The following is a 21653-nucleotide window of genomic DNA, read 5'->3' on the forward strand; positions in this document are numbered from 1 at the left end:
TGCAGACGCACAAAACCATACACAAACATTATGCTTCAACTAAAAGTAAAGCTTATAACACTAGTGAAATGTCATCACAATTTGTTACACAATGCCACCACGCTGCCCTTTCGCGTTTCTTTGAACAGATTTCATTGGAACAAAGCACAAGAGTCAGATGAAGGGAGAGAAGGTCTGATGACGCACACAAACAGACTTCTATAAAAAACTTGAGGTAGAACATTGCTTTCAAGGTTTGGAAGTGCTTTACATCGGGACGACGACGACAAAACAACAACGACAACAATGGCAGATACGGAGCATGACTTCTGAGGTAGTACCGAGCTTGTACTGACCAAGTGCTACGCTACTTGTTCTGAAAACAAAGGAAGACACAGATATTTGCTGCTTCCCAGAAGACATTCATTCCGGTTGAGGTAGGTTCTGATTTAACTCGGGTGGTCTGTCCAAGTCTTTCAACAGCCCTCACGCAGGCCTCCTTTGACACACTTCTTTTTTTTTTTTTTTTCCTTATTTATAGTCAATAAGCAAAAAAGTATCCTGAGAAATAGAGAAAGTGTACAAAATCATCAAATCCATGGAGAGACAGCCCTTTTTGGCCCAAATTTTTGGAGTCACATTAGAAGGATTCCTTTAGATCCAGTCATCTTGAAATAAAAAATAGATCCACAGAATAGTTCTAAAGCTGCTAAAAAAGAAACGAGTTTGTGAAGCCACGGGAACACGCGTCCTCCATATTCCAGCGCTGACGGAGAGTTTGGCCGCTCTGGCAGTTCAGTCTGCTGTCTAGCAGCCACTGGGAAAAAACAATCACGACCAGTCTCGATAATGCAGTCATAGGAAGAAACGCACAGAGAGGCCTGAGACAGGTCAGAAAGATAAACTTCAGAGAGCTTCCAAAAAGGCTGTGTGTGTGTGTGTGTGTGTGTGTGTGTGTGTGTATGCACATGTGTGTGTGTGCGTGTGTGTGTGTATAATAAAACAAAACAAAACAATAAAAAAATCAGACCATAGAAATCTTAAATTTGACCTGAGATTGACGAATCATTGTAAAGACATCACCAGACATGGAAATGGTTCCTGGTGATTCCTACAAGAAGCTGAAAGACTTGGCAATTATCCTTCATTGCTGGGACTGTGGTTCGAAGCCGGGGCCTCTTGGCTGAAGTGGGGTGGTGGTCCACCATGGTCATCAGGAGCCCGGCTTTTGGATGGGGGGTCCAGCTGCTCTTCTATGATGCTGAACTCATCCAGTGGAAGCGTCGATATCTGGGTCTCATCATGTGAGGTAGGTGGGACGTGATCCGGCTGAGAGGAGGAAAATGACAAGCCGTTACAAATTCAAGAACTTGTCACGGCGCTATCTGAACTGAGCGGTGGGGCTGCTTGGAAACGGTGCAGCTCACACGGAGTAAGTAAGCGTCTTTTACACAGGTGTCCATATTTGCAGACTAAATTCTGCCTTCAGGTACCAGGCATAAGGATTTCTTCATGGCCAGTAGGATGCATGAAGTGCACCTGAATGGGGACAGTTGTAGGGCTCAAAGATGAGACCTTTGGCACTTAAGTCACAAGCCTCTACCACCAAAGCTAAAGGAGGAGCTCTTTTAGCTGCAGCTTGTGTCTCTGACTTCCTGGCAACACGCTTAAACTCCATGCCACTGGCTGAGCATTAGCAAGGGTTGCTTCAATGTCCCTTTGAAACTGGACTACTACTGCCCCTTGCAGTGGATAAAATAGATGGAGAACAGAGCAGTGGTTTCTGCCCCAGTGGGATCAAAGGCCCACTTCCTTCCAGGCCCACAAGCCTATCATTGAGCTATAAAGCCTCTGACTTGCTTACTTCCTTCTGGCCCTACATATCTCCCTCTCTTGGCTGGCCTAGGGGACATCTAAGCCGTGGCATGCCAGTTAGAGCACTATGTTAGCAAGTCAGAGAGACAGGCAGTCAATCCACCTTGGGAAAAGTCTAAAACCTTGGTCTCCAGCTTCCAGCCCAAATGCCCTGGCCTTACAATTACATAGGAGGACTGTTTCCTTCTAACTACTTTATTAAGGCTTTGACACACTAATGCCTCCAGCGCAGATATGCATCCGTAGCCATGCGCCTGTCCAGCCAGTGCATAGCTGCCTGCATGCTCAATCTATGGGTGCAGGCTCACACATCCACCATGCAGGGGCAACAGATTCCCAGCTGCAAAGCAGTGTAAAAAATGTCACTTGCATAGCTAGAGACCTGCCAATCAGATACCTGGCAGATGATACACTACGGACATGATTAATCTGTTAATCACATCCTTAGTAACCCGGCCACACATTCGTGCCATTCATGGTGTGATAAAACAGGGAACAAGCCACAACGGTATTACATAAAACGTGTAATAACTTGTGGGTTGGTTCCCATCGCGCCTTCATTTGAACGTGTGGCCAGCACCAGGAGCACAGAGAGCCCTTCAAGACCTGGTGTGCTCCTGTACCCGGGAGCACACATCAGCTGACCAGTGCTCCCAGCTATGGGCACACCAGGCACCCAGTTTGCTACTTGCCAATGCAGGGGGTGCCCAGTGTCATGACCTCAGGCTTCCCTTGCTCTAGCAATAGGGAGTGATTGGGAGCTAATCCCCAATTCCACAGTTACACCTCCAGTTGTGTTTGTGTGGCACGGTGGGAGGGGTGATTGCTGGGATCACAGACCAGATCCCATCATGCTTTTAACTGAATAGCAGCCTCAGGTGAACAAAGGGTGATAGAATAATGCCCCTCCTGTGTGTTGTTCTGTATTTTCTGGGTACTGAAGGGGGCTGAATACACACATCCAAGCAGAGAGGGGAGGGTCTATACATCCTCTGGCTGCTTGCTGTGACAGGACCATTGCTCTCCTCCCTTGCTTACCATAATTCCCTTATCCTGCTGCTCTTGCAAAGGCAACGCAGGAAACAGCCTTTCCAGTTCATTCATATCCAGCTGCTTTCTGTTCAGGTCCAGATCATCCCTGTCCCTCCGAGCTGCTCCATTCAGCACCAGGCCTGTGGCATTCCTCTGGCTCCTTGGGATCTGTGGAGTCGACAGCTGCTCCTGGACATTTTTGCACATCAGCAGTCTGGAAAACAGAGGGCAGGGAAGCTCAGGTGGGGCCAAAGCTCCTGCCAAGGTGACAGCCAGCCTGCTCACATGGCTCTGGAAGCACCATTGCCCTTGCATCCACTACCAAATGACCTGCCTGTATGGAGCCAGTGAAAACAGGATCCAGGGTTGGGAAGTGCAGGAACAGTGTGAGAACATGGGCTGTACTGGCCAACAGACTCACAATGCTAGGTACCTCCTTGCCCGGCCGCTGTTCTCCCTCCCCACCTTGTACCCAAAACTGCAGACACCGCGTGCCGCATTTTCTCCTGTGTTACCGCCCTGCTTTAGCAAACTGCCTCCTTCTCCCTTTATCAACTTCCCTTTGTTCCGTATCCCAGTGTTTGGGAGTGGAGAGTGCTGCCTGCCGAGATTCCCCAGGGCAGGCAGGGAGCTTGTTTGCCCAGGCTACTGGATGGGGGCTCAAGCCAGCATTTTCTTCCTCATTTTAACAGGAGCCCTTGGATGTCTGAGCCTGGATCTCATTGCAGGCAGAGGGCAGGCTTTGTGGATGAAGTGCTAGGCTGGGAGTTGGGGTTGAGGATCTGGGTGGGCTCTGTCACTGCCCTGCTAGGTGACAGTGGGCAGCTCCCTTCACTGCCCAGGCATGGGTTGGAGCTCCTGGCAGCGACCTCCTTGGCAAACCTCTCTGGGGTTTACTGCCCCGTTCAGGTTCCTATTACTCTGTATCTTTGGTAACGTTGTTCAGACCAGTCTCCTGCCTGATGTAGCCCCAATGTGCCACCAGAGCTGTTGCCCCAGACTGTTTTTACCCTGACTGTGCCATGACAAGGGCTCTGTGTCTTAATAAGGTTTGAGAAGGCAGCAGTGCCCCATTGCCATCAGAGGGGCCTGGCGGGATATGGCCACAGTCGTCTGCGTGAGCACAGCGAGCCAGTGCCAACAACGTCTGGGGATCTTCCAAAGCCAGTGCACCAAGGTTCCCTCTAAGCTGCACACGTGCACAGTCATGCACAATAACAAATCTTGCCGCACAGTAACTTTTAAATGCCGTGCACCACTTGGCTGCGCAGAGGCCGCTCCACTCCTCACCGCGCCGGCATCCCCACAGGGAGGGAGAGCACAGTCCCGGCCGGAGCAGCCCGCAAGGGGCTGGGCTGCTGATCAGTAGGCAATCATAGCCGTCGCCCTTTCCTCCACTGTGCCTGTGGTGCGGGGCAGGCAGCAGCTCCTCCCTGAAGTGAGGCGGGGGCAGGGACAGGGCCTAGGGCAGAACTGGGCATCATGTGGGCTCCGCTGGCTCCAGGGAACTACTCTACTGCCCAGCCCCTTCGGGCGAGCTTCGCCCCGAGCCCCACTGGCTTCACCCTAATCCTCTATTATTTACAACAATTAAAATACTATTAATTCTTCTAGTATTTACAGCAATGCAAATTAAAAGCAGAATTAGGCCTTTAAAGAAAAACATCTAACAAGGTAATAGACTGAGACTAATATTAAAGAATGCATTTGGTACACAGTGTAATATTAAATATTAAAGGGGGAGGTGGGACCAATTCGGGAACGGACTAAAGCAGCGCACTCACGGACCAAAGGGAGCGCTCACGGATCGCTACACCTTAGAGTAGGGGCGGGCAATTATCTTGGGCAGAGGGCTACTTACTGAGTTTTGGCAAGCCATCAAGGGCCGCATGACAGGCAGCCCAGTGGAAATCAATATTAATTTTCTAAATTTTTTAGGGACCCCGCGGGCTGGATAGAATGGCTTGGCAAGCCGCATCCGGCCCCTGGGCCACATTTTGCCCACCCCTGTCTAAGAGGGAACATTACAAGTCCAGCAGAGGGCAGAGAGTCCAGAGAGAGTCCAGTGTAGGGCAGTGAAAGTGTTTAGGGGGCTCGGACACATGACTTGTGAGGAGAGGCTGAGGGAACTAGGTTTTAGTTTGGAGAAGAGAAGACTGAGGGGCGATTTAAGAGCAGCCTTCAACTGCCTGCAGCGGGTTGCAAAGAGGATAGAGCTGGGCTGTTCTCAGTGGTGGCAGATGGCAGAACAAGGAACAATGGGCTCAAGGTGCAGCAAGGAAAACTGAGGTTAGATATTAGTAAAAACTTTCTTACTCGGAGGGTGGTGAAGCACTGGAACAGGTGACCCAGAGCAGTGGTGGAGTCTCCATCCTTGAAGGTTTTTAAGACCTGGCTGGACAAAGCCTTGGCTGGGATGATCTAGTTGGGGCTGGTCCTGCTTTGAGCAGTGGGATGGACTAGATGTGACCTCCTGAGGGCCTTTCCAACCCTCATTGTCTATGATTCTAAGTCACAGTGATCTTAGCAGGTCCCAAACAAGCATATGCCACAGGGATGTTATAGCACAGGTGCCAGGAGCAGGTGCTCCCTCCAATCCCCAGCAGGGGAGATGTACTGTGTGATTGGCAGGGACACCAGGGAAGGGCTGGAGGGGGTCACATGACAGACATGATTGTGAGATCCCACAGCCCCTTTGGCCCAGGAAGTTGGACAGCAGTGCGAGAACATGGGCTGTATTGGGAAGAGAACATCCCACCCACGAGCAGCGCACCTACCTTCCTCTGTACCCGAACATGAGGAAGAGGACGCAGAATATAATGCATGTGACGCCGATGTGGATCCCAATGATGATGCCAGTGGTGGATGTCTTATTGCTCTGCTCATCTTTTAGGCAGTCGCATGGGGGATTCAGCACTGGAAGGAGACGGAGTGAGTTAGTTCTCTTCCTGATGCTCCTCAGGTCCAGTATCATCGCTTCTCCAATGGCCCAGGCAAGGACTGAGCCCCAGGAGGCTAAACTGAGATCTGGGCTGTGGCAGGCTGGGCCCATTCAGGTGTATGGTCTCAACCCCATCCCCCCTTTGTGGGGTCTGCAGAGGGGCAAGATGTGTAGAGCTGATAGGGAGCAACAGCAGCAGAATGAGGTTGGTGGCTGAGCCTGAAATAACACAGCCTGCAGCATGAGCCTGCGGTTGGGAGCCGGGAGCCCTGAACTGGACTGTGCTCTTGGCCCCCTTCCCCAACACACCCTTCCCCTACTTTCAGCAGGGGAGGCTAGCCTCCCCGGAAAAGGAGATGGTGATAAGCTTCATCACCTGGTAGGGCCTTGGCTGGCTGGGAGGAAGCCATTGAGGCTGCAGCAAGGAGCAGCCTGTTCTCCCCACCATCTGTCCTGGCACATCTGCTTCCCCAGCAGTGAGTGCAGGGTCTGGGGAGCACGGGGGGGTGGGCTGAGTGGTGCCTGGGGAGAGATTGGTCTCAGCCCCCTTCCCTGCTTCACCTCCTCCCCACACAGAGAGAGGAGAGCTGAGGCAACGGGGTTGAGAACCTTGCTGGCTAAGGACTCTTCTTCTCTCCTGAGGCCCCTCTTATGGGAATCATGACCTGGAAGCAGGGAAGGACATACAGCGCACTTATTCCACCTGGCTCATTCTCTCCTCTGGCTTGGCCCCAGAGGGTGCTTATCCCTTCCCCGGGTGAGGAGTCTGGAGGCAGGAGGTGGCCATCCTCTGTGCCAGCCGTGGCCAGCAGCCCTGCCATACCCCGAACAGGAGTCAAGTCGATGGATATCCATGGTAACGTCCTGGGTGATGGCTGACAGCAGCTTTTGACACGGTGCTTTCAGGGAACAGAATGGGATCGAGCTGCCAAGTGGAGTATGTGTTTTATTGAAACCCAAAGTCAATAGCTGCCACAGACAGGGAGTGGAATAACTCTCCAAATGGATGATATCCATGCTCTGTCCTCAGGGTACCGAGTGAGCCAATTTAACCACATCCCAGACCTCACGGAGGGTGAAAAACACCCCTTCCCAAACAGCAATTTCCATGGATATCAGGCATGTTCCCAAAAATCCCCGCTGTACCACGTGCAGCTCCTAGCCAGCCAGTGCATCCTTCCCCCTTTCCTTTGTGCTGTAGGTGATGGAAGGGCCTTTCATCTGAGCTAATTCATAAGACTCTGCTGCAATCTGGCAGTTCTGGTCTATCGTAACAAAAGCTTTCAGCCTATTCTCCTGAGACAAGCAATTTGCTTTAAAGGCAGAGCCTGCCTCTCTGATCCCTAATGCTGTGTTCAGATGAAAAGTGAAAGGATAACATACAATTATTTTGCCTTTCCACCTAGGGATTTGTAAACTTTGCATTTTCTCTGTGTCAGAGGTAGGCTGTGAATTACAGAGGAGGGAAGCAGCAGTGCTTTTGTAGAGGAGCAAACCAAAGCATTGTTAGAACATCTCCAAGTATTGCTATATAAACCAGGGGCGCAAAGTATTAGACGGAAGCTGATGAGATTAATATTTACAGGAAAGAACGATAGCGGATGAATAACACGGTACTCTGTTTGGAGGTATTCCCAGTGGGAGGCTGGTTAAAATGACTCCAGAAGCACTGGGTACTTATACGCCTACAAGAGGAATGATCAGTCAAAGCGGAGGGAAGGGAGACCTCTCACCTCCATATAACCTTACCCCAACGTAATCATTTGCTTTTTTTAAATTCCTTTAAAAAGCATATGTCTCCACCCGCCTCCCCTCCACCCCATAGACACTCAGCAAAAGTTATTTCATTCCAGCTGAAATCAGTGCAGCTTCCCTGAAAAAGAGGTTCACTGGAGGGGCACAAGGGGTGGGAGACTCGGAGGTCTGGGCACAAACACTCCTGACCTGCCACAGTGAGAAGAGAGTCCTGGAAGCAAATGAGGTGGAAAATTTGAGTTGGATCAGGACTTTCTGTCCTTGCAAGGACACTGTGGCTGATTCTGGCCATTCCTGGGCCCCATGTATGGAAGCAAAGGCTGGGCCAAGTCTGAGCTTGGTTCTTTGGTCAGTTTAAGCTGGTTCTGCAGTCACTTTCTTTTTGTTCACTTTGGCTGCCAAGACAGCAAGGGACTGCCTGCAGGGGAGTGCAGAGCGGGGGAACAGATAATGTCTGTGGCAATCAAATCCTTAGAAACAGCAACGATTTATCTGCTGTTCTCACCTACACTGAAAATAAGAACTTGAATATTTAGGAAGGCGGGGCGACAAGGACCCCTTAAACTACTAGCACATCAAACCTGACTGTGATGTGTCCAACACACCAATTGTTCTGGTGTCTGAGGCAGGTTCTCCTCTCAGTCAGTGCAGTACAAGCCTGCCTGTCTCCTCGGGGTTTGCTGAAGGTAAGTCCAACGTGTATAGCTTCATACCTGAGTCTCCCTAGTAACAGCCAGCCTGCCTTATTGGACACATATTTAAGGTTCTTGCTAAGGGCACCGGGAGCTGTACATATGCAGAATTAACCCGGAGGACCGAACGTACAGAAATCTCACGCAATTTTGACGATAAAAAAAAAAGTACTCGTCTCTGCACAGCTGCAGCTTTCAAAAGAGAGATAAGTGTATTTGCTTTCTAAGCCTGTCCACAAAGCGGTCAGCCGCATTCTGGCTTCTTAAACTTGAATTTGGATGAGAAAGTTGTTATCGAGTTACCAGAGCACAGGAAACTATGTACGTTCAGCCTTTCTTTGGATCAGCAGAGAGCAGACTGAATTGTGCTACTAGATCCTTTTTAATGGCACTAGTGAAGGGTAGCTGGGAGCAGGCTGTGCACAGTTGGCGGGTCATGCTGGCGTTGCTTCCCCTTCTTGCCAAACGGGGCAAATTGGCATTGGGAATAAACAAGGGGAAACAACCAAATTAGCCACCGGGGGGCACTGAGCCCCTACGCAATCTTTCTTTAAGTTTATTTGTTGGGCTGTAAATGAAACGCTCTTAAAGGTGAAGACGCAGAGGGAGGGGTATAGAGGATTGGGTTGAGGGGGGAAGGTTCTCGCTAGCTACAACTCCAATGCTCCAGAACTGGCTCCAAAACTCCCATTCACGATAAAGTTTCACGCCCCAAAGACCAGCCGATGTGGCTTTGCCTCTTACCTGTCCTCTCCACCGTTTCTCGGAGGGACACAAAGCGAACCGTGGAATTTCCATCCCCGTGCTGGTTATATGCAAGGAGTTTGACTTCGTACACCACCGATGGGTCTGTTGAAGAGAGACACAAGGAAGAGAGTTCAGGTGGATTCGCTCCCATAAAACAACCTGCCTGTTGGGGCACGTGTCTGGGAAACAAGTGGCAACAGCCAAGCACGATGTTCCCGCTGAACTCAATAGTGAATGTGCACTGTCGCTGTGAAGCAAGCTTGGGATCTAAAAACAAACCTGACGCAGCTCTCCTACTTGCTAGAGGCCATGTATTTCACCAAGAACAAGCAGGCGAATGTTCCTGTGCTAAGCAACGTAACATGGACAAGGCCTTCTTGGTACTTACCTAAGTGAGTAATGTTGTAAGACGTAACATTGCTGGGCAGTAATGTTGGCCCAGTATACTGGGAGAGGTGAACTTTACGGTAGTAGAGCTTGAACCCTTCATGTTGGCCCAGCTTGATGGAAGGCTCCCAGGTGGCTTGGACAGCGGTGCTGTTAATAACTTTAATGAAGAGGGAAGGCATCGCTGGGACTGAAAGAGAGAGACAGAGAGAACATTTTATCACCACCTGGGTCACACCTGTGCCCTTTTAGCCCCAATATACTCTGCAGAGTACAAGACTCATGATGCCCATGCTAGCACTTCACTGAGGTTGCTGAGTCTGACAGCATGACAGCTAGATTAGAGTGGGAAGAGCAACTGAGAACCACCCCTGGTTTAATGGCCCTGAATTCCTCCATGAAGTTGTGAGAGCTTCAAACTGTTTCCTGCTCGCAGCATGGTGGTTGGACAAGGTAGGAGGCTACTTTGTAGATTCTGATGCCGTTTGATTCTCAGCCCCTTAAGGTCAGGGCAGGGAGGCAGGATGGCAGAAATGCAGCAGCCGTGGAAGTGAATTTCCAGATTTCGTGATCTTCACTGTGGGGCAGCGGTGGCCTTTTAGAATGATTAGTCCCTCGGGGAGGGTGAAACCAGGAGGACAGGTCAGTGCTTTGAGGCTGATGTCTCCACGTGAAATACGGTGCAAGTGGCTGAAGATCCCAGATACCTGCGCTAGCTTAGAAGTACTTTCCATCAGTGTTGGAAGGACCTTTCTCCACAATGTTAATGAGGAAGGGAGGAAATCGGGGATTGATAAGCAAGAAATTAAGTGTTTTCAATCAAGGCAGGACAGTTCTCCACATTATATCACTGCTAAATTATAGCTATGTCCAGTATGACAATCCTGGTGGGATGCACTCACCTGGTCAGAAGGCTGCACTGAGACTTTGCTGCGGGGAAGGCAATGCAGGCTCTTTCTCAGTTTTACCTACCTATTCACATGCTGTTCCCTGTGCCTTTGGGCTACAGCCAGAGCTTAGAAGAATCAACCACAACCTCTCCACTGACATCCAAAGATTTGGATCGGGCTCCTTCAGACCGTGAAGCAGCACTTGCCTCCCAGGAGGGGCTGGGCAGGGTTGGAAGCTACCCCAGCAGACCCAGACACATCCTAGGCCCCACTGAGAGGCTGGCACTGGGGGTGCTTGTTATGTCCACACCAGAACAGCAAAGGCAGCCGATCAGCATGTTCCAGTCAGGGGCCTGGGAGGCTGGATGCATGGTCCTGCTTTGCCCAAGCCATATGTAATTATGCACCGTGGTGGCCAAGCAATGTCCTGGACCAGTGTGCTCTTCACAGAGTGCTCATCTCTTCACCAGGTTTTAGGTGGTCATGAAACTTGAGAGCCCTTCCCTGTGAACTGGGCATCCCTGTTAAACTGCAGTGGGTTTGTCAAGGCTGCGCCAGTTTAAGGAACAGGATGTGTCCCTCGGTGATGCTGTGTTGTTAGGGATGGAAGAATCTGGCTCACCGGTGTGGGAGTCCAGTGGGCAAAGCAGAGGAGGGTTGAGGCAGGACCTTGCTCAGCCTCCTCTGCCCTCCTCTCCTCACCCTCTCACACGGGGGAGCTCTCTGTCAGACTTTTCCCTGACTGACCCCAGGATGCTCCAGGCCAAATGCTCTACTCATTTTTTGGGTCCCTTTGCACCCTTCAGTGTGTGCAGCAGGTCTGGGAACTTCCCCCTGCATTGGTAAGCCGAGATCCCTGCTGGTTCAGGGCTCCAGGCCTCTGGGTCTCTGATGTCCCATGTAAGGGGTTCATGGGGGCAGGGAGTAGGTACCTCCGCTACCCAGGCAGGCCTGCTTATAGTCCTTGTTGGGCAGGAAACTGCTTCTCAATGGGACCAGTGTTGTTCCAATAATCCAGGAGCAGAATTTAGCTCCCGAAGTCCATGCCCTTGGTGCAGAAGCCAGCACCATAGCTCTCTGGGAATAAATATCATCTCAGTGGCACCTCACATCAAGGAGCATTGGAACCAGCAAACAGGAACAGAACAATCATCCACTTAACTCTGGCATCCAACACGGACCAAGAGCAGGTGCCTCAGGAGGAGGCACTGACTTCCCATGATGTCTCTGCCTCGGGGAAGTTAGTAACTGATCCCACCTGGTTATCAGGTCATGCTCTAGGAGTGGTTCTCAAGCTCTGCAGATTTGAGGAACCCCTCATTAGTCAAGAGACTCCTCAGACAATGCCAGCTCTTAGTTGCCACTCATTTTTTGACTACAGAAAAATAAAAGAGCAATTCTTCTGTTGCAAAGAAACCAGCAAGCCCACGACAGGTCTGAATGGTTTGAACACTATGGATTCCTATCTGACATCTCTGAAATCCCTGCCACACACCCTGCCTGAAAATCACTCCTCTCGTGGATAAGGATGGATGGTCCTGTAACTGTGCCTTACCTTCTGAAACTATAGTTGCTCTTCTTTTGCCTATAAATGTCTACACATTTATCGATACGTATACTAAAAAGCTGCCTTGATAATTTCTGTTGGCACACAGCCTCGCAGGGCAACTGATAAAATACATAATAATAGTAATAATTTTACTGAACAGGTCAAAGTCAATGGAACGAGATGGTGCAGTCTGAAGACTGGCATAAGCAGAAAGGCTACTGTCCCTATTTGAAAAGAAGGGTTAAAGCAGCATAACTGAACAGTTAGGAATTTCCTGACTCATTTGAATTGCCTTTTTTCCTAATAAAAATACAGTAGGCAATTAAAGACTGCTCCACTGTTTGATGAGACATGTCTATGCAATTGCAATCATGAATCTTCCAAAAAAAGTTATCGCATCTCCATTGATTCACACTGGGAACACAGTGCAGGACAAGTCAATGTATTTTCCTAATGACCTGCATGTAAATCAATAGAAAGGAAGAATGAATTGGTGTTTTCCCATTGACCTACAATACAAGAGCATACCCAGGCAAGTTCCACAGAAAGGGATAAGAAAGCAGCTTCCTTATTCATTTGTGTGACATTATCACTCTGGCTTAATGTCTCTGAATGGGGAAAAAAACCCCAATGAATCAGGGTTCCTTCTTACCATCATAGTATCTTGAGGCTTAAGTTGATGGGATGGTAATGTGAGTTTACCGTGGCTTTCAGGCCTGAACTTTTACTGGACCATGCCATTTCATCCAAACAAAGATAGAAAATTGCAAACAAGAGCTCCCATAATTGTCCTTCCCTGCTAATCTCTCTTGGGCAAGACAAAGGATAGTCTGGACTCTGCTCTTGAGTAGAGGTTTTATGGGTCCCAAGGATACTGTGCCAGGCCCAACAGTCAAATGCTATTTAGGGAAAACAGCCTAGGCAAGAAAACTTCTAGAGGTGCTGAAGGTGCGGGATGCCAGCCATTCACAAATGGCTCTTATTCACTGTTGTCATAATAGGCAACCTCTGCTTGCAGGCACATTCCAACAAGCTTCACCTCACTACCACACTGGCATTTTTGGCCCTGTTTGTTATAACACATGGGGCCTAGAGAAAGAATCCATGAATCATTTGCCAACTTACACTTGCTTCCCAAGGCACAGCTTACATATCACCTATGGATTTGGCCTGTGAATTGACCTGAGTGCAAGGGAGTGGCTGGACACAGGGCTCACACGGTGAAGAGTAGGAGGAGGGCAGTGCAGCTCACAAGAGGATGGAAGACGGTGCAAGTGAGTCTCCTTTCCCCAGGTCCATTATACACTACAATAGCGTGAAAGGCACTGCAAGACAAGTGATCTTGCCCCATGCCAGGGCAGGTCTGCACACGAGAGCAGGGGAAGGTCTCTCTGCCTGAGATGAATAATGCATCACTTCTGTGTGATAAGCTGAGCCTTTGGTAGCCCCAGCAAACAAAAAATTGAGCACATCCTTAAATAAATACATCCAAGTTGGCAGGGTGGGACATTTGGCTTGGTGCCACCTGAACAAAGCTGAAATGCTTGGTGGGAGGCATAATCCCTAGATATGGCAAAACTAGCCTACCAAGTTCAAAGACTGCGTGGTGCAGCAATTTCCTTAGAGAAGGCTCTAGGGTTTTTCCCAAACCTTGTTCAGGCCATATTGAAACGGCTTAGCACGATAGTGCAGATTCTCAGCTCCGCCACTTGCTTTGCACTAACTCTGCTGGTGCAAAGCAGCAGCAAAATCCGGTGAAGCTGACCACTAGAGGACTCTCTGGCATAGAGGACTTCCAGTAGTAGCTAGCTTGCCATCAGTTCCCCCCGGCCCAGAGCAGAGGCTGTGGGAAGGGAGAGGGGGCAAGCTGAGTGCATCCTGGCAATGTCCAGCTGCTGGGGTGGCTCAGGTAACCACTGGCAACAGGCACAAGAGAGAAAGCAACCCTGAGACAGCTCATGCTGAGCCCAGACACAGAGCAGTCAGACCCTAGAGGAGGAACACTGAAATCTGGGGGAAACTTGTCTGCCATTTGGACTGTTCTTGGCCTAGCAACCACATATGACACCTAGATCTGGACTTGCATCCAAGCTTCCCTACATGTTCAGAGCCCTTTGCAAGTTAGCTTGGCCAAGGTGCTGCTGGCCTGTTGCCCAAGGCATAAGAATGGTGCATCCCTGAAGTCTGTCCATTATGCAACTTAGCTGGAACTCTCAAGTTCCTGCCAACTGCCAAAAGTTGGGCAAGATGTGAGAGCCCCTGGACACAGCATTGCTACGGGACATAGGTACTCTCCCTCTGCTTTTGCAGGACGGTGTAGTGCATGCCCCAGGGATCCTCATGAAAGACAAGTTTCTCTCCAGCTAGTTGATGTCTGGCCTTGCTATGGATAATCTATACGGGAGGCAGAACTAGAATCACAGCAGGTCCTGAAGAACGAGCGGCCTTCCTGGAGCTCTTCTCCATCCTGGACTATGACGTGGAACATGAAGCTAACTGCAAGCACGCTCCAACGCTCTGCAAACAAACAGCTGTCTGCACGTTCCAGGCAGGTGCCCACCAGTCTGATCTGCACAAAAAAAGCAAGGTTTGGACACAAAGGAGCATGCGTGGTTGCGTATGCAAAGCCAATGGACACATCGCACAGCAGGCTGGCTGGGAATCTGCCTTTTGGGAGGGCACCGCTTCTTGGAATACGAAGAAAAATATTGTAGTTGGGAGAAGGAAACTTTATCCCAGGGAACAAAGAAACACTAGCATTGGCCATCCTGATTTGTGAAGAGTCGGTTTTATTTTATGGTCTCAGAGCTTACATTTATTAAAAACTACAAGAATGTCTCATCTTCAAAACATGGAATATATAGTATTTACTCAAAATTTGAATATATAGTATTGATTATATGTACGTACTAGTAGAATGCAAATGCTATTTATAATTTCATTACATAAATAAGTATACAATAAGGAAGTATAGTTGTGTGTGTGTGCAATATATATGTGTGTGTGTGTATACACACATGCACACAAGCATATATGTGCTTCACAGAGGTATATATATGACACAAAATGTATCTAACATATGTGAGGTGTCTCCCTTTTGCTAAGGGATGGAATACTTGTCTTCCTCTTCAGTGCTGTTTGGAGTTTTCCCCAGCCACTTCAACTGTCTTCTTGAAGTCATCTTAAACTGAAGATGACTAAAGGAACAGTCTTCATCCTAGAGAAATGTCAAAAAGTTCTGGAGAAAACCCTAAAAAGCAGGAAAAGACAAGAGTAGGCACCTGTGCTGCTTCACGAAGCGCATGTTGTTTGAGATATAACAGTTGCATTACCGGGTTGGCGTCTGCAGGTGTTTCTCAGCACCAACCATGCAAAGCACCTCTTTATCTGGCTGCTGGAAGGTTGAGCAACAAGCCCGGGTGCTGGAGTGGATTCTGACCCCATGCACATACAGATAAATTGAGAGCGAGTCCATTGGCATCAGTGGGGTTTTCCTAGATTCTAGCCAAGGTGCAGCTGAGAGTACAGCCCTGCCTATGATGCTCTTTCTCGGCCTGTGCCATGTCATCTTTCCAAGCCATGGGATAAGACCGACTGCTTTCTTCTCCCATCACGTCATCCTTTTCGCCCAAGGTCAGACTTGCATGCTGCATCTCTGGATCCCTAACCGAGCTCCCTGCGTGGCTCCGTCACTTCCTGCAGAACATACACTTTCATTGACAAGGAACCAAGACCGGAGCCTGCGGTGCAAACCTCCCCAGTGTAGCCCGAGGAGCTGCTGCATTTCAGCAACAGGCCCAATCCTCTTCTCACCTCACGCTAGTCCACATCGGGAGTCACTGCCAAAGCGGAGTCACAGTAGGGCGAGCTGGATTACATGTGCTCAGAATTGGGCCCCAAAGCTCTAAGAGAAGGAGCAGACTGCTGAAGTGAGAGATTTGGCTGATTTCCTAATGCAGGACTCACTCACTCTCTCCCTATCTTAATCTCCTGCTCCTCTTTCCGGTGCCTTGTTGCTACTCCACTTCTCAACACATTGCTTATCTCAATGGCCCAGCGCTGCAGAGAGCTGTGCACCAGCCCCAGTCCAAAGGAGCTCCAGCTAGACAAGTAACGTGACGAGAAATGATGAAAAGAAAATGGGGAGAATAGAGAAGAAAGAAGAACAGAAAGGAAGATTTCTCCAGAGCTGCAAAGAACTAGAATTCCTTTAAAGAGTTGCAAAGAATTCAGATCATTCACTTAGTTTCCCTCTTTGGTATTTGTTTCCTCCTTCTTTCTTATTGCACCTAGTCACAAAGCAAGGAGCAGAGAGCAGAGACAGAAAGCAGGACAACCAAAGGCAGTCTGGAGTGAGGCTGCATAGGAGGAGCATGCGTGCATGGTATTACTCGTGAGACAGATACATTCATATGCTTCGAACTATGAAATAAAATTGCTAAGGCAGTGCCCGGCATCCACATCCCTGCCATCTGAAAGACTCCCAAGGGTGATCTTCTTGTCTGAAAACTAAGGGTCCAATGCAGATTTCACCCTTGGATAGCTTCCACTACTTAAGGAGAGCTTGTACTTAAGGCCCCAGATGTAACAAAGCATGAGATGCCCAGATCCTGTAAGAAGTTAGATTCTTAACTGCCTGGCATATTTCTTCACGATATTACGGCTTCAACTTCCTCACTTACTGGCAGTTTTATATGTCCTTCAAGAACCACATAGCTTAAAGCTAGCTGACAACATCTGTACCCATTCTGGATGTGCGTGTTTTCCTAGTTAAGCAGAGCCCAGTGGGGTAAGCCAGTGCAGAATCGACCCCTTTACTTTGTTTAAGAGAGAAACCTCAGAAATCAGTGGCTGTATGGTGGATGTGGCTCAGGCATGCAAAAGGAGGGGATTCTGAGTGCAGTGGTAGTGCTCATCTGTCAGCAAGCCAGGAAGACAGCCCCATCCTGAGAGCAACACCACCACATCAGCTAAGACACCGCATCCAAAGTCCTGTGTAGAAGAAATGGCATCCCCCCCACCACCCTTGCGCTCGCTTCAGTTGGATTCAGAGACATATGCTCATTTCCGCTGTCATCCCCGGCCAGGTCCCATCCTGCCAGTGAGATTCCACCCCAGGAGGCACCTAGGCACCACATGAACATTTCTAGCTGTGCTCGCACCTGGCTTCAGGCATATCATCAACCCAGTTGTGTGTATAGACAGAGGCCCCTGCAGAGCCTGCTCGTGCAATGTCCGTTCTACCTACTGTCCTCCTGGGCAGAAAATTATGGGCCGGATTTTCAAGCAAATTGCAGCAACTCAGAGGACACAACCAGGCCGTAATTTGGCCACCTGGTCCCAGCAGAGAATGCTGCTTTGGTAGGGGAGGTTTCCTCTAGGGGCAGCTCTCCGTAAGACACATGTAATCTGGCTTGCTCATCCGTGATTAAAATACAGCTCAATGTCTGCATTCAGTTGCCAGGGATGATGTTGTTTTTAAGGCCAGCATGGCAGCCTTGTGCCTTCAGACATCAAAGATCCAGGAAATGCATTGCCCTCTCACAAGATACATAACCGCGTGAGGCCTGATTTAAGGCAAGCTTGTCGAAAAGCCTTGCCCAGCCTGTCCCAACCTATGCCAAGAAGCACCAGGTTTTATGAGGCATGGAGGGGCTGTGAGCTACTGTGGCTGAACTCGGAGCTCTGGGTCAAGGATTTTAAAGCTTAAGCTGAGTCCATCCCCGTCTCTGCACCAGGGGGAGAAGCTAGATGAAAGGAGGGCTGGGGGACTCCAGAATGCCAAGTAAATAGACATGCAAAGTAATAACCCAGCACGTCCCACAGCAGGGATAGAGTAGCTCTTTAATCTTAGATCCTGTAGGAAATGCTCACATCCGCTGAAAACAGGGCTCAGAGCTGAGCCCCCAGATTGGAGTCGGTGCAGCCATTTCAGCTGCATCTGAATCAGGCCCTTTGTCCTCCTATCACTGTCCTGCAGGACTTCATGTTTATGAAAGAGACCCCTTGGGGTGCGGTGCCCGCCCCTCTCCAATACATCTGCTTTGAAACGAGAGATGAAGCTATTGAGATAAGCTGTGGTCTCCAACTGTCTGAAATGTGCTGGGGCCTAAGCTCAACGCTGGTGACCAAAGGCTGTTCTATCTGATGGCCTGGGACTGTGGTTTCAAGCCAGCATCCCATGGGCAAGTCCTGCATCACACTCTGCTACCATGTTGGGGGCACTCACTGGCAGTCTGAGCAGAGATGCTGAGGAAACAGAGTCTCCTGGGACGGAGACCCACATACGGTACCTTCTTACTAACCTCTCACTCCTGGTCAAGGCAGAGCAGCTGGGAAGGCCGCTAGCATGGCCACTGGCCATGCTGCACTTGTGCTGTGGATGAAGCAAGGGCTTCTGTCTCCAGGGCCGCTGATCAGCTGGCTTTAGGAGAAGAGCCATCAAATAAAGAACATGCACTAGACCATTCTGTACGAAAGGCTGCCAGTGCCAGAGTTGGCACTGCAGCATCTGGGCTGCTGGACAGCACTGAGGCCTACTACTGTTTAAAGCCGATGATTTAATGAAAGTCCTGTTGCAGTGCAAGGGCTGGTGATGGGCGTTCAGCTCTCACTGGCTTCAGCATAGCTGGCTGAAGATGGAGGTCTGCTGTAATCTATGCCAGCTGTCAGGGTAGGGATATCCTTGTTATGCCCCCTCCTCTGGATGCATGCTTTGGGCCAAGAAGGTAAGTGCAGCTACAGGGTCTGTACATCTTAACACGCTGGAGGGGTCAGGTTTTGCTACTACCTGATCTTTGCCCTTCATGAAACAATGTCAAGTCATGCCATTGAGAACACTGGCCCAGAGATCGGCCCTCCTGAGGCAGGGATCTCTGTCCAATAAATAACCAGGGTTACTGCATTGTCAGGGCATAGGCCTGCAAAGCCCTTCACTCCCAAGGGACTGCATATAGGCTCAGTGAAGAACCCGATGCCTGAGGGCTTCCAGAGCCATGTCCCCACTGAGGAACTCATTCATTTTCTGAGTAAGGAGGAACATATCCAACAAGACCATGTGAGGCAGTTGCTAAAGAGTTCGAGAGGTCTCTGCAGGGGCGGAGGCAGAGACACCCATGGGCATGCCTTGCTTGCAATAAAAGGCTTTCTTTTGGGGTGTCATAAACAATCCTGAGGCTCTCACTCACTGCAGGCCACACACTCAACATGAGGATGACTACATACCAGAACAAGACCCCTGCAAAAACTGACAGTTAGCTCCCACATCATGCTGTGAGGCATAAGGTGTTGCAGAGACCGCCAGGTGATTTGGTCTTGCTCTCTTCCGTACCACCAGGTTAGAGAAAGTCCAGATGCTCCTCAATGTAACCAGGTAAGGGGGACTCTGTCACGTTCCAGAGCACAGTAAGCAGGGGGTGGGGGGCAGTACATAATGAAACACCCAAGTACACGCAGCAACTAGGCTGACATTGTTGCTGCACCCCAAGGTTTGCAACCATCCAAACTTTAGACTTCCTTACCTTCTCCCAGCGTGCTCACCACCATGGCATCAGAGGCTTTGCTAGCTCCCCGGGAGGTGTACGCCTTGATGTAGAAGCTGTAACTGGTTGAGGGCTCCAAGTCAGTCACGAGCTGCTGGAAGGTGCTTTTGCTCACGGCCTCCTGGTACTCCATCTCCACCGGATCTGGAACGCAAGAGCAAGCGAAAGCAGAGTGGCGTGAGGCTGCAGGAGGATAATGCAGTGGTGCTCGGGAGCACATGGATAATAGAGTGACACCTGAACAAGCCATAGTTTTGCTTCTCAATGAGGAAGTGTGTTGAGAGGTGGGTCAGATTCTTCTCCACCTGGAACCTTTGCCATGGACTTCAGCTGAAGGGAAAGGACCGAGCCCACAGAGCTTTGCTTTTCCTTCCCTCCCACAGGAAGTGCCGTGCTGAGGCTGGCTGGTTTAGAGCCGGCTCTAGTATGTCCACGGGAGCTGCAGTCATGCCTCCTGACCACAGGGCAGATGTGCCCTGGCAGCTTGATTCTACAATATGGCAAGACCTTATAGTCAGGGGCTGAGCTCAGGACATGCCAGCTTCTGGGGTGGTGGAAGGTGCTCAGTGCCTCACAGAATCAACCTATGCTACTGTTTTTTTGGTGCCTGCGCAGACAATGCTAACTTGAGTAGGCAGGAACATGATTGTTGCTACTTACAATGTCCCTGCATCATATCCAAGTGCCCAAGGATGGGACCTTTTGAGCATCCAAGCCAGGAGCCTTACCTGCAGCCTTCCTTATGTGCAGCACATAGCCGATGATCTCCTTGGTATTCTGCAGAGGCTCGCTCCAGGACACCTGGATGGTGGTCGCAGAGACGGTCTCAGCTTTCACATTCTGGGGAGGGCCTGGCAGCCCCTCGGCCCATAGCACAGTCAGGCGGGCGCTGGCCTGAGTGGAGCCGGCACTGTTCTCCGCAATGCACTGGTAGATGGCTTCGTCCATCTGGCTGATCCCGTAAATGGTGAGTGTGCTGGAAACAAAGGCAGACAAAAAAAACAGCGGCCTTTAGCTTCACACCTTGCAGCCCTGACCCTAGCACTATCAGGCATCGCCACAATCTCACCCAATGGGTCTGAAAAGTAGGGGTGGGCTCAAAGGCTGAGCCTGATTAGGGACAGTGTCAATACCTCCCATTTGGCTTCACTTTTCGGGCCAAACTTGGCTTTCAACCAGGTTCCCAACCTAGATCTGCATGTTGATGATTCCATCTCAAAAGAAAGTCAAGGGAGGAGGAGGAGGAGGTGGCAGATTATCCTGATATTGTAGTCAGGCAGCTTGTCTCTGTCTTGGATTAAAGAGATTGGGGTCACCCCTAACTGAGTTACAAAGGAAAAAGAATGCACCAAGGGACTTTTTCACGTGGGCTTTGGAGAGAGAACGAGGTGTTAACGGTGTAGGTCTCACGTACAAATTGGGCAGACTGCACTGTTGAAATCAGAGCATCCAGCACCGACCTGGTGGAAACCAATGGGACGTGAGCTCCCAGTGCAAGGCTGTGTCAAAGAAGACAAACGCAGTCCCTGGGTGTAATAAAAAGAGAATAGCACCAAGGTGAAGAGAGGTGACTGCCTCATGCCTGACTTGTTCCTCTGGCTTTCACTAGGAATCTGCCCTTTCTCAGCAGACTGCCAAGTAGCCCTTTCCCCAAGATCAGCTGAATTGCTTTCACTGCAGATCAGAGACACCTGCCAGCAAGTTTCTCCAGCTCAACCTTACAGCCAGAAGCGGGGTGGGGACTTTGAGATGGTCTGTTGCCATGAGGGTAGGAAGCAGGATGAGTATACTAGATGCCACGTGGGATGGCAAGGAAGTCTTACATTCAACCAAAACGGAGGTGCTAACAGCAAATATACCTACCTAGCTTTGGCCCAGCTAGTACAGGCAACAACAAGGAAGGGAACAACAGCACTACGGCATTCACCCATATACTACTAACGTAACAAGGTAGGATCATGGTAATAGCTACCGACAGGGAGCTTGCAGCGGCACCGCACATGATACATAAGCCAAGTCTAATCAACCCCAGTCAGAAAGCCCTCTGGTGATGTTGTAATTGTATTATAGCACATTAGAACAGTCTTAGAGTAACATTAGGATTAGCCCATTTATCCTGCAGGGTGATAGCCTCAGCTTTTGCCTTTGTGTTATGAAAAAAATAAGGCCCGATCCTTGCAAGTGTCTGGGGAATATTCACAGCCTTGCAGAAAATCTCAGTGTGTATTTCTGAGGCCAGGGTCTGAAATGCCCCCATAATTGGAA

General features: G+C 49.8%; 1 protein-coding gene across 1 annotated transcript in view; it reads right to left on the reverse strand.

Moving 5' to 3' along the window:
• Window positions 1-955: 955 nt before the first annotated feature.
• Window positions 956-21653, reverse strand: part of IGDCC3 (immunoglobulin superfamily DCC subclass member 3) — a 166399-nt gene continuing 145701 nt past the window's right edge. Inside the window, exons 8-14 of the mRNA XM_025199553.1 lie at window positions 20117-20364; window positions 19368-19532; window positions 9410-9598; window positions 9019-9123; window positions 5664-5802; window positions 2893-3100; window positions 956-1308 (exon numbers count right to left, since the gene is read on the reverse strand). Of these exons, the coding sequence (XP_025055338.1) occupies window positions 1117-1308; window positions 2893-3100; window positions 5664-5802; window positions 9019-9123; window positions 9410-9598; window positions 19368-19532; window positions 20117-20364 (1246 nt within the window). The 3' untranslated portion in view covers window positions 956-1116. The remainder of the gene's footprint in view (window positions 1309-2892; window positions 3101-5663; window positions 5803-9018; window positions 9124-9409; window positions 9599-19367; window positions 19533-20116; window positions 20365-21653) is intronic.

This window comes from Alligator sinensis, unplaced genomic scaffold, assembly GCF_000455745.1.
Source record: "Alligator sinensis unplaced genomic scaffold, ASM45574v1 scaffold210_2, whole genome shotgun sequence".
Taxonomy (NCBI): domain Eukaryota; kingdom Metazoa; phylum Chordata; order Crocodylia; family Alligatoridae; genus Alligator; species Alligator sinensis.